Here is a 13,047-nt window from a genome sequence, read left to right as displayed (position 1 = left end):
AGTTATAACAATAATAATAACTAACAAGAATTATAACAAGAGTTCTGATCCATCAGTCTTGATTACCTGCAAATGCATCTTGGAATTTGAGCTGCTTCAAAGCTCTGAAATGGAAGATAAATTTTCTCATCCCAGAGTATGAATTCTTTGTTAAAACTGGGTAACTTCTTAGTGGTGAGAGCAGTTGGCATAATGGTTTATGGAGGTGCTGCTACCTATAGCTTGAGAACCAAAGATTCTGACTTCCATGTTATCTCAAAACATGTTATCTCAAATTCAGGTGTTTGTACCACACTTGCCACTTCTCATTTGGAGCTACATGACAGTTCTCTGTATCCTTCAGAGTTCTTGGTAGCAGAGGATTACAGAAACCCCATGTTCCACAGCTTCACCTTCAAGGTCATAAGGAGCAGGTTGACTGTTGGTTCACTATGCATGCTATTCCTCCCCAAAACACTGCAGTGTGGTGCAGTGCTGCTGGTCAGGTCCAGTTCTTCTGCTCATCCCTGCAACAAGGTGCAAATAGCATGTCCTGTACTGCCCTCCTACTGCAGAAATAAAATCCTATTTGTCAGCGCACAGTTTGAGTCACTTATAAGGTACTGGAAAAGATCTTATTCTAAGTTTCTACTTTTAGGAAGCATTCTAACCTGTAGGCGTATAAAGCGTTTGTGTTTAAGGTTACAAAGATGAACTGTAACAAGTAAGAAAACTGCTGTGCATGGCTTTTGAACCTGTCAGTGTTCAGTGCTTCACAGGTGTTGATTTAGTTATCAGTTACTATACTTTTGACCATTAACGAAGCGTAAGTAAGTAACTGGTGTTTATAGCAGTCCAAGTTGCAGACTGCTATTTTACATTTTTTTAATGAGTTCTAATAGTCTTAATTTTTAGTGACTACTTTTCAAAGCATCTCTTGCTTTGAGTAACACCAGTATAAATTTACTAGGGTAATTATGGGCTATCAGACTGCTAAATTTAATTTAAAGAATCGCGGTTGCTTGTGTTAGAGTAGTGAAATCAAACTTACCACAGTCTTTAATTCACTTGCATAACTTTAAAATGGCCAAACCAATTAAAGAAATGGTCTCCTGCTGGGGCCTAAGATGACACATTTCAGCCCAGAGCAAGTTTTTAGAGGCAGGTTTATAAACCCTTTCAACAATAGGTTTTATAATGGAAATGCTAATGCAGCTTTAGCAATATCAGTTCGTGCAGATGTTACTGTATCATCTTTAGTAGAAAGAAAATCAGTTCTTTTCCATATACAATTAATTTCAGAATCTTTTTAATGTATTTTTTTTAATATTGACTTTGAAATGGCTCCTGTTAACAAGTTCAGCCAAGCCTTTTATCTCAAAGCATTGCCAGATTTCTGATATTAAAAAGTGCTCTATTACTTTATTAATTAATTTAGTTTGGGAGCAAGTCTTGCTTATCTGCTAAAGAAAAAATACCATGTGTTACTGAAAATTACTTTTTTCTTCTTTCTCTCCATACAATCTGGAAAAGGAAACTGAAGAAGAAACTTTTCTTTTTGTTTTTAATATTTTAGCTTCTCCTGGACACGCAATGGAACTCATTTTGATATAGATAAAGATGCACAGGTAACAATGAAACCAAATTCAGGGACCCTTGTTATAAATATTATGAATGGTGGGAAGGCAGAAGCATATGAAGGAGTATACCAGTGTACAGCAAGGAATGAACGAGGAGCAGCAATTTCCAACAATATTGTAATAAGGCCCTCTAGTAAGTGAAGCTTTTAATGTTCATAAAATGTGAAACACTTCAGATTGCTTATTTTCTTTTTTTTTCTTATTTTTTGCTTTTTTTTCCTATGTCTTAAAAGTTTAATCATCAAAGTGTTAGTATTGTATAGCTTGTGATATTCGGATTTAATAATGTATTGCATGTTCTCTTCTGTATTCCTTAGAAAATTTCATAACCAAAATGCTTTCCTGATTATTTTTTTTTTTTTAATGTTTGGAATACTTACCATATCTAAAGTTGGGTTGTGTATATGATTCTACAATTAGAATAAAAAGTGTAAATCCTTAATGCACATAGCTAGGTAGGACAATTTGTATTCTCTTTCTGTTGATTTTTTCCGTAGTTTTAATAATAGCTTTAATGCAGAACAGATTGGGACCAAATGGAAGATAAACCTAAAAAATTGTGATTAATGGTAGACTGTTTCTACAGCTTTTTATCTCAGATCAGCTTTTCAAGCTTCTCGGCTTAAAATGTGCTGTTCTCACATGTTCTAATAAAACTGTGTGTATAATACTGTTTCATGAACGTTATCTTTTTTTCTATTTTAGTGCATTACTATTTTTTTTCCCACTATTATTGTAGTTAAAACTAATACTATTATAGAATCTTTATGGGGTAGCCAAAATAATTTGAATCTCTTGATAATACTTTCAGCAAATCATTGTTGTACATGTTTTAAAGAAATCCTACTTTTCTTCCAAGAAAACCCAAAAAAGAACAAAAATTAAATCTTCTGTAAGCATGATCAGACTCAACATTCTGGTGCATGAATTTCTTCTGGTTTTCTGGAATATTAAGTACATTTTTTCCTTAGATTCTGGAATTTTTATCAGTCCCTAGTTTTTATGTGTGTTAAAATGACTTTCTGTAGGATCCCCTTTGTGGACGAAAGAAAAACTAGAACCAAATCAGGTTCGAGAAGGTGATTCACTAGTACTACACTGCAGACCTCCTGTTGGCTTACCGCCACCTATAATATTTTGGATGGACAATGGTGAGTTTGGTTTTTATGCAGAATTAGTTTACTTCTTGCAGTTTTTCTCCACAGTTTATCATTGCATACCAAGACCACTGATGGTGAGGCTTGCGTCTAGGTTAAAATTCAGAGAATTTCCATTTCTGTAGAAACAAAGGAGTAAGCAGACATGCAGTCCAAAAGCATGAAGTCAAAAGCAGCTAGAGTTCTTAATGTAAGCTGTAGATTAACCCGCTGGGGAAGATGGGAAGACAAGGGAGCTTTAGAGGAAACTTGGAAGGGTCTGTATTTACAAACCCAAAAACAGTGTAATCGAACAAATGAGGAGTCTGCAGATCATAATGATGGAATGTGTATTATAATTGTGATAAGCATGTTCTTGTTTTCCCTTAGCTTTCCAAAGGCTGCCTCAAAGTGAAAGAGTTTCCCAAGGTCTAAATGGAGACCTTTATTTTTCTAATGTACAACCAGAAGACACCCGGGAGGACTATATCTGCTATGCAAGATTTAATCATACACAAACTATACAGCAGAAACAACCCATTTCTGTAAAAGTCTTTTCAAGTAGGTATTGCATTACCTAATTACATGCTTCATAGTATTTATCCAGAATCATCAAGTTGTTTGCCAAATTGAAGTAATGTTACGCTAGGGAATTTTGTCATTTAACTCTGAATAAGAAATTACGTTACTGTATAATCGTAAAAAGTAGTCTCCAGTTTTCCTGGTGTATAATTGTTTTTTAAAGCTGTAATTTTTTTTCCCTGTATAAGGCTTTGTCTTTCAAAACAATGTTTTGTAAGATTTGAATTATTGAAACAATGCAGTATAAGGAAAATAACAATTTTCAGATGGTTTTCATATCCAAGAATGTCAAGTTGCTATGATTACTGTAACTATTGAAACAAATTAATCAATCATTTGATTAACTCACCGTGGCCATATCATCACCTTTTGATTCCCAGTACTTTGATTTATCCCTCTTGTATGCATTCTTCATGATATTCTGTTTATTTCAGTGGATTCATTGAATGACACTATAGCTGCTAATTTGAGTGACACTGATATTTATGGTGGTGAGTTACACTGGTCCCCACTGATACTCCTTGTTTCACAGTAGCATTTAGTTAACTAACTTCACCTCCGTGGCTACTTAACCTTTTGCTAATTTTCCCGTTTCTAATAAAGGTATCTATTAGTGCTGGTGATAATACATACTTTAGAAAGGGTCTGCACAGTATGATACTTACAAGTATTGAATGTTTCAATGTTATTTTAACGTATGGCTCATAAAAGATATAAACTCTTGCAAAAAGTGAGTCCTTTCCCAGTGGGGCAGATTTTAAAAATTGCTTGTTTGATTGCTTCTGTACTGTGCTGCTTCTTTATATTTGCCCTCCAATTTACATAGTAAATGTGTTCATTATCACTAGGACTATTCAGTATCACATGCGGCATAATAATAATAACAACAACTAAGCATTTAACAGATGCAGTTCACATTTAACAGCTTATTGAATATACCATTCATTTTTAACATATTTAATAAGTGTAAAAACTGGAATTAATTAAAATCCAAACACTTTAATACTCTCTGTATAAATAACTTCTTAGGGGAAAGATGAGTTTTGTTTGTCTGGTGTTTAAGCTGATTTTTACATTAATCTATGTTGAGTGGTCTTTTGTGTATTGTGAATTAAACCCTTCCAAACAGGTGTATGTATGTTTAATGAGGCTGACTTTGGAGCAACACTGATACTGTAACACTTGAGGTTCTAGACTCTCCACTTGATATTATGTAAGATAGGTAGAAAATACTTGATATTTGTTCTATTTTTGTCTTTTTCCTTGTCAAATGATGCTTTGTGCATATTAAATCATAACTCGTGGGAATCTAAAATAAAACAGGGGCACAGAATGTTTTAATTCTGTGCATAAAACCAAGATGTCATTTGGGAGCAAGCAAGAGCTGTGTACCTGAACACAGAATGATACATCAGCTACAGTTAGGGAGGAAAGCACCATTCAGTTGTCTCATAACTCAGAAATACCAGAAGTAGTTCTTCTGAATTTTTGTAGACTTGCAAAATGAGTCAGCAGTCCTTGGCAGTGCTGAAACTGGGTAGATTAGTTACTGCCTGTGACTATCAACTGTGATCTTGACTCTAGACCACCCTTTTCTCCCATCTTTAAGTTGTTTGTGTTCTGGTTTTTAAGAAAATTCACAGCACATACGGCATTAAAGTTGTATTTATGTTAATCTAGCAGTAAATCTTGTACCCTAATAAACAAGAGTTTATGTTTCTGATCACATTTTTTGAAGAATGCATTAATTTACTGTAAAGATTCAGACTGCTACTGCAGTTTAGAGCAATTTAATCCTATATTTTAAAATAGATACAAAAGAACACTAGGGTTTTTACAGAAAGCACTCTATTACTGTAGAAAACACTCTTATTGTGACTTCCATGTAGGCACATGAAATACCATAATATTTCAAAAGCTAACAGAGTATGATGTCAGAAATGAGTCTTATATTTATAGCTGTCTGTTTACTGTGGTTATTTCTTGTGGGTTAATCAATGGTTCTTTATTACCAGTCTGAGGAGCAGCTTGAATTGAAGTTAATATATAGCAAGAGGAGAATACAAGGCTTGACTTCTGAAAAGACATTTCACATTGCCTAGAAAATATTGAACACAGCATATTTCAAAGTCAAGTGTAGCTTTTATCAGCTTGGTTTCTATTTCTGAATACAATAACTTTGCTTTATTTGTGGTTTAATGAAAGCCCAGAAATTTTTGGTAAGTTTCAGTCTTGCATTTTCACTTCCATCAGAGACTCTTACTTTCCATATTATTTCTGCTGAAGTGAACAGGGGCTGTTTAGGGTACAGGCTGCATAGTTGCCTAGGTAAAAACTATGTATCAATTGCTCCAATCTTTAATAATAACACTTTTCATGTGTGCGTTGAAAATTGTAGCTTTTAACAGGCTGAGATATGTCTGTCAAAAAACTAATTTGTCGAGCTGTGTAGTTGTGTAACACAATGATTTTTAGTTAAATGGCCAATGTGGAGCAAAACCTCTGTCCGCAATGTGAAAATGGATGTACGTACTTGGTCAGTGCTAAAATTATATTTAGAAATGAATTGTTTTATTTTTTCTTGTTTCAGCGAGGCCAGTTACAGAAAGGCAGCCCGTTCTGTTAACGCCAACAGGTAGCACAAGTACCAAAGTGGAACTCAGAGGAAATGTGCTTTTGTTGGAGTGCATTGCAGCTGGATTGTGAGTTACCTTTTACACACTGTTTTTCAAAGTAAAAATACAGAAACAGAAGGAAACATTTGAGAGATATTTGAAAAGTTACTATTGTATAAGCTTATGTATTTCAAAGAAGCAGAAATGTAAAATAGAAAGAGCTCTTTCAAGGGTGTCCACCACTTACTTGGGCATGATTCGATTTTAGAGCTGACTATGGACATAAGTATGGCCTCTGCCTTCTCTTGTGCCTAGGATATGGAGGTTCAGGTTGTACCATTGTTTTTTTAAAGGACGCAAATGATGCAGCACACCATCAAGCACGTGTTCACTTGCCTAAGCTCCACAGGGCACGCTCATGCACAGCTTGGCATAGCTTGATACAAGCATCAGTGCAGTGTTTCTGTGTCAGCTGTGGTCTGCTCAGGTGTCTGCACCAGCACCACTGGCAAAACCACACCTAGGAGTGGGAGCAGCATCATCACATCAGGTCATCTTCATCTGCAGTATAGTTACATGCTTTTTAACAACTCTGCAATACAAGTATTCAGTGATCCAAACGCCAGTAAAATGGCTGGATAAAACCAGGGGGGAAATAGGTATTATACCTTTCTATGTCTTTGTGTCTTTAGCTGTCATGTAGTTTTCTGAAAAAACAATTCAACAAGGGAAGCTTACATAGCTGTCCACACAAGGCCAGGTTCAGATTTGTTTAAAACAACTGTTCCTAATTACTGATACCATAATTAGAAGTTAATTTTGTTAGGTGTCTCTGTTACAAAGTAACTGATACTAGACTACTAAGGGAATATAGAATCATAGAATCATAGAATAGTTAGGGTTGGAAAGGACCTCAAGATCATCTAGTTCCAACCCCCCTGCCACAGGCAGGGACACCTCACACTAAACCATCCCACACAAGGCTTCATTCAACCTGGCCTTGAACACCGCCAGGGATGGAGCACTCACAACCTCCCTGGGCAACCCATGCCAGTGCCTCACCACCCTATCAGGAAAGAATTTCCTCCTTATATCCAATCTAAACTTCCCCTGTTTAAGTTTTAACCCGTTACCCCTTGTCCTGTCACTACAGTCCCTGATGAAGAGTCCCTGCCCAGCATCCCTATAGGCCCCCTTCAGATACTGGAAGGCTGCTATGAGGTTTCCACGCAGCCTTCTCTTCTCCAGGCTGAACAGCCCCAACTTCCTCAGCCTATCTTCACACGGGAGGTGCTCCAGTCCCCTGATCATCCTCGTGGCCCTCCTCTGCACTTGTTCCAGCAGTTCCATGTCCTTTTTATGTTGAGGACACCAGAACTGCACACAATACTGCAGGTGAGGTCTCACAAGAGCAGAGTAGAGGGGCAGGATCACCTCCTTTGACCTGCTGGTCACGCTCCTTTTGATGCAGCCCAGGATACGGTTGGCTTTCTGGGCTGCGAGCGCACACTGAAGCTGGCTCATGTTCAGTTTCTCATCGAAGAGCACCCCCAGGTCCTTCTCTGCAGGGCTGCTCTGAATCTCTTCTCTGCCCAAGCTGTAGCTGTGCCTGGGATTGCTCCGACCCAGGTGTAGGACCTTGCACTTGTCATGGTTGAACTTCATAAGGTTGGCATCAGCCCACCTCACAGGCATGTCAAGGCCTCTCTGGATGGCATCCCTTCCCTCCAGCGTATCAACCGAACCACACAGCTTGGTGTCATTTGCCTTGATTCATTACTATTTGAGATACGACATTCCACTCAGTAAGCAACACCTTGTAATTTCTTGTAATTTTGGAAGTATATCCCCATGTATTTGGGTGACTTCCAACTTCAGTGGACAACATGAGGCATAGCCAAGATTTAGGCATGGTTCATTGACAAGAAGCTATACTTGACTCTGCACTGACCTTTTATTTTTGGTTCCTTGTAGGAAATATTTCTCTCTCCTTACAGCTCTGGTGTAAAATTTATGACAATCTTGAAGCATTAGGATACTGCTCACACAAAGGACAATTATAAACTTGTCATTATCTAGAAGCTACCTTTTAGCACCATGAGCATCAATTTAATAGTATAAATGCAGTAAGATTTGAAATCCACTTCATTTATTAACCATCAGTGTTTTTAGACTAATCAGCACACAAATGTATTCAGTAATTATGAAGCCTATGAACAGATGGCCATTGACAATGTTAGTGACACTTGTCATTTCCTAGAGACAAATGCTGGCATATTTTGCACATTTGCTGGACATGTCCCAGAATCTGGGTAAAGGCTCTTAAAATAGTTATTTGTCAAGCATATGTTCAAAACACTAATGTATTGAACTCACATGTTCCATTTCTCAAGCTCCTAAATTTGCTCTGTGCTTTTGCTTCCTCAGACCCACACCAGTAATCCGCTGGATTAAAGAGGGTGGGGAACTGCCAGCCAACAGAACGTTTTTTGAAAACTTTAAGAAAACCCTCAAGATTATTGATGTTTCAGAAGCTGACTCTGGAAACTACAAATGCATAGCAAGAAATACATTAGGTTCTGCTCATCATGTCATTTCAGTAACTGTGAAAGGTAATACTAAATTAATCCTTAATGTAGTACTTTCAGTGTCCAGAATGCGAGATTGAAGTAAGCTTTCTAAGATAAAATATAATTGAAAGGAAGAATGATAATGGAAAAACAAGCCCAAACCCTGAGGAAATCATCATTAAAATGACTAAATTCTAGCACTGGAAGGACATGACAATGTTTAATCTCTTTTTCTTTTTTTTTTTTAATATGTCATTTTACAAAGCATCAGGCTAAACTGAGATTGTACAGTGATAGTAGTAAAATCATTTTAGTTTATACCAGTGCTACATTTATTTTTGATCCTTTGATTATCTGTGATTAGACCGCTTCTTTCTTTTGTTTTATATCTTCCTCCGCATCTCACTTCTTCATCTCATTTTATCTATCTTTTCTGCGCTCCATTCATATAGCCCAGATTCTTTCTGTTCTTATTTACTATTATCTTATTGTTCTATATTTCCTCTCCTATTTGACATTTCTGGTTTTCTATCTTACTCATTTTTTTCCATGATGATGTCTTACTAGTACTAAAACACAGTATGGTTGTCCAAATAGAAATTGTAAATGTGTTTTGAATGCTGTGAAAAAAAGATTGGAATGACAGCTAATTAGTCATTGAAATAATCAGCTGTAGTGCTTATTTTGCATGCTAAATAGCCATTTATTTTGTTGTAGATCAGCATCATTTGATGATCACATTCAACCTCCTTTTAAGAGCAGAAGTTTAATTTTCTGTTTGCATCTGTCCATCAATCCAAAATCTGAAATTTAATTGCAAGATGTGGTAACATATGCTATTTGTGGTTATTTATTTCAAAAGAGATGGAGACATAGTATCTTTTGATAAGAACAGTGTTCCATTCATTGTGATTCTTGTATGTTTTCAGCTGTCTCAGGTAAACATCTGACCCCACTGCAATCACCCATTGAATTCAGCGATACCGAGTATTTTACCATTTCTAAATTTCACTTTTGGCATGTAATAAAACCTGAATTAATTTCTAACAGCCTAACTTCTGTGAGCATGGATATCTCTGAAATTAATCAAAAGACCACTCTAGTCTCTGCAGATGCTATACTCAGATACATTCTGCTTTCTGTAGGAAAGGCAAATTAGATTCAAAGCAAGCAACCCTAAATGAAACAAAGAACATCTTGTTGATTATCTCAGAAGTTTAATGCAGTGGGTGGCCAGTGGCTCAGTTTAGCCAAAGTATAATCTACTAGTTAATCATTGGGTAACCCATATGTATATATATATATTAAAAAAGGAATTAACAGTTTAACTGCAAGTCTATTTCTATACATGCATTGTTTGAATTACCTTCTAGTTACCACGACTGTGCCTTATGATTTTCTATATATAATTTTGAAAAACAATTGCTGTGTTTCTCTTCCGAACCCCAGCTGCCCCGTACTGGATAACAGCACCCAGAAACTTAGTCTTGTCTCCTGGAGAAGATGGGACATTGATCTGCAGAGCTAATGGCAACCCCAAGCCTAGTATAAGCTGGTTGGCAAATGGCGTTCCCATAGCAAGTAAGATCCTTAATTGCTTTACAGGAGAATGAGTCAGAGAATATGAGGAATATCAGGGTGTTTTTTTTCAAATATAAATGAAGACCGTGTATTTGAGTAGTTTTTTGCCTGACAGGTAATGCTAAATTATAAATGAGGTGATAAAAATACTGTGGTTCGTGAAAGTAGAACAACAAAATGTGCTTCTAATGTGCTTGAGCACACTAAAATCTGTGACTGTACTCCTGGTTATTCTGCCTAGTGTTCAGCTGGTAGTATCCGTGTGGAGATGGGGCCATAGTAACATAGCACTGATATGTCCCTTTTACAGGGCTATTGCTGGGGTGTAAGTTTTACCACTGTTGCCATGGCAGTCATGTTTGTAGATCTGTACTTTGCTGCCCCACTGCAACACTAACTTTGCCTAGGAATCATAAAGGCAACATAAAAAGTTAAGTTTTCACATCTGTGGATGCACAGAGCACTTCTGCAGGATTTGCAGCTTGGAGTATATTTGAGACTTTCAGGCTTCAGCACTAGAAAGCAGCAGCAGCAGCAGCAAAAAGGAATGAATGTGTCAGCAAGTGCTTGGCAAACAGCTTGTGCCAAGTAGGTGTCAAAGAAAAGGAACCCCTGTGGCAGTGAAACAGCTGTTTCTGTGTGCATGGGTAAGAAAAGAAACCCTGAACTGGTGATTGAGTCACGTAATTGCTGCAGTGTTATGACTGGCAACGCTGTAGGACAGACACAGGATAACTGCTGCATATAGCACAACTTTACTTGGGAAGAACTTGCTGGAGGACACTACAGTGTCTGGTCAGTTGGGTTTGCAGTCTACATAGCTTATACCATAAAATCACACTTGGGTCTTCTACCTTTGTCCTTCCTCTTTCAAAATGATAGTATAAAAAGAGACAATGTACCCTGTTGACTTGTAAGAGATAATGTGCTCTAAAATACTGGTCAATGCTGACCTATAGAAAGTATGACAGTGTAACTTTAAGGAGTTTCAGGAGGTATTTAAATATGTTGTTGAAGTAAATATCACAGAATTTGGGACATGGGGAAAGATTCTCTACAATGAGAATGTAGGAGAAAGCAACAGGTAATCGAGAACCCTCATTAGATATATTCAAAGTATTTGGGGTACAAGAGAGATTAAACTGAACTGGAAAGAAAAATATGCAACTTTGGGGGGAAAATTATATATAAAGGGTATATTGGGAAATGGATAGAAATACTCAGCAAATAACCTGTTTCAGGAATCCTAATTAAATGTAAGTTGAGATCTTTGGATGACACCAAGCTGTGTGGTTCGGTTGATACGCTGGAGGGAAGGGATGCCATCCAGAGAGGCCTTGACACGCCTGTGAGGTGGGCTGATGCCAACCTTATGAAGTTCAAAGTGCAAGGTCCTACACCTGGGTCAGAGCAATCCCAGGCACAGCTACAGCTTGGGCAGAGAAGAGATTCAGAGCAGCCCTGCAGAGAAGGACTTGGGGGTGCTGGTCGATGAGAAAATGAACATGAGCCGTCTTCAGTGTGCGCTCGCAGCCCAGAAAGCCAACCGTATCCTGGGCTGCATCAAAAGGAGCGTGACCAGCAGGTCGAAGGAGGTGATCCTGCCCCTCTACTCTGCTCTCCTGAGACCTCACCTGGAGTATTGTGTGCAGTTCTGGTGTCCTCAACATAAAAAGAACATGGAACTGCTGGAACAAGTCCAGAGGAGGGCCACGAGGATGATCAGGGGATTGGAGCACCTTTCGTACGAAGACAGGCTGAGAAAGTTGGGGCTGTTCAGCCTGGAGAAGAGAAGGCTGCGTGGGGACCTCATAGCAGCCTTCCAGTATCTGAAGGGAGCCTATAGGGATGCTGGGAATGGACTATTCACTAGGGACTACAGTGATTGGAGAAGGGGTAATGGGCTAAAACTTAAACAGGGGAAGTTTTCATTTGCTATAAGGAGGAAGTTCTTTACTGTAAGGGTGGTGAAGCACTGGCATGGGTTGCCCAAGGAAGTTGTGAAGTCTTCATCCTTGGTGGTGTTCAAGTCCAGGCTGGACAGAGCCTTGTGTGGGATGGTTTAGTGTGAGGTGGCCCTGTCCATGGCAGGGGGGTTGGAACTAGATGATCTTAAGGTCCTTTCCAACCTTAACTATTCTATGATTCTAAGTTAAATAAATTCCATAAGCACGACATTAACCACCTCATCTAACAGCTGTATTACAGGAAAATATCTATTTTGTACTGTAAACATTTTATGTAAATATATATACAATGCCTGCCTTATAATCAAAGCTTGGTATCTGTCATGCTGTTTCCTTTCTGGCTTTTTGGTGGTCTCAACTTCCTTACTATTTTCTACATACTTACCTTTTGGTTTTTTTGGTTTGTTTTGAGGAGACTTTTGTTCTGCTGTCCTGATAGTATAACTTCTTTTCAGGCTTCCTGACTAGTAAAATATTTTTCACCTAGGCTTGAGTTTTCAGAAGCAGCTGCAGGATGCCACCAAATTTCCCGCATACAAGGGCTGCATATGTTGGTTGGCCTTCTGTGAGGAATCGGCACAGAGTCTTATTGAAAGGAACTCAGTAAAAATTAAGTTACTTTAATTAAATTACCCACTTGACCTCAGTAGAGGAAAAAAATAAAACCAAGAAATAAGTAAGTAGCTCAGCCTTATGTTAAAGGCCACTTTCACTGCTGAGGAAAGATGAAGTTTTATCCACGTTAAGTATTTAACTGCAAGTTGATTGGATCGGTTCCTCTAAGAAAGAAGTATTACAATCACAAAAAGTGCAGTTCGTAAGATTCTTGTGACATTGTATTATTCTGAGTTATCAAAAGCTGGTCTGGAAACTACCAAATACAGTGTGCCTTTTTGTTCACTTGTTACCAAATCGCATAATAGAGACCCTCTTCTTCCAACTGAATGATTAGTAAATTACCGTAAAAGGAAACTAAA

At 37.8% G+C, this 13,047-nt stretch overlaps 1 protein-coding gene across 4 annotated transcripts in view; it reads left to right on the top strand.

The window, feature by feature from the left end:
* NRCAM (neuronal cell adhesion molecule) overlaps positions 1 to 13,047 on the top strand; it is a 158,555-nt gene that overhangs the window by 91,446 nt on the left and 54,062 nt on the right. For 3 of the 4 annotated variants that reach the window (XM_065693352.1, XM_065693184.1, XM_065693094.1), the window contains 7 exons: positions 1,556 to 1,752; positions 2,648 to 2,770; positions 3,146 to 3,316; positions 3,772 to 3,828; positions 5,928 to 6,039; positions 8,380 to 8,564; positions 9,972 to 10,103. In XM_065693352.1, the coding sequence (XP_065549424.1) occupies positions 1,556 to 1,752; positions 2,648 to 2,770; positions 3,146 to 3,316; positions 3,772 to 3,828; positions 5,928 to 6,039; positions 8,380 to 8,564; positions 9,972 to 10,103 (977 nt within the window). The remainder of the gene's footprint in view (positions 1 to 1,555; positions 1,753 to 2,647; positions 2,771 to 3,145; positions 3,317 to 3,771; positions 3,829 to 5,927; positions 6,040 to 8,379; positions 8,565 to 9,971; positions 10,104 to 13,047) is intronic. The other variant, XM_065693259.1, reaches the window with a different exon arrangement.

Source organism: Lathamus discolor, chromosome 1 (assembly GCF_037157495.1).
Source record: "Lathamus discolor isolate bLatDis1 chromosome 1, bLatDis1.hap1, whole genome shotgun sequence".
In the NCBI taxonomy this organism is placed as follows: Eukaryota; Metazoa; Chordata; class Aves; order Psittaciformes; family Psittacidae; genus Lathamus; species Lathamus discolor.
Note: the sequence above shows the minus strand (reverse complement) of the source record. Positions and strands in the feature narration are given on the sequence as shown.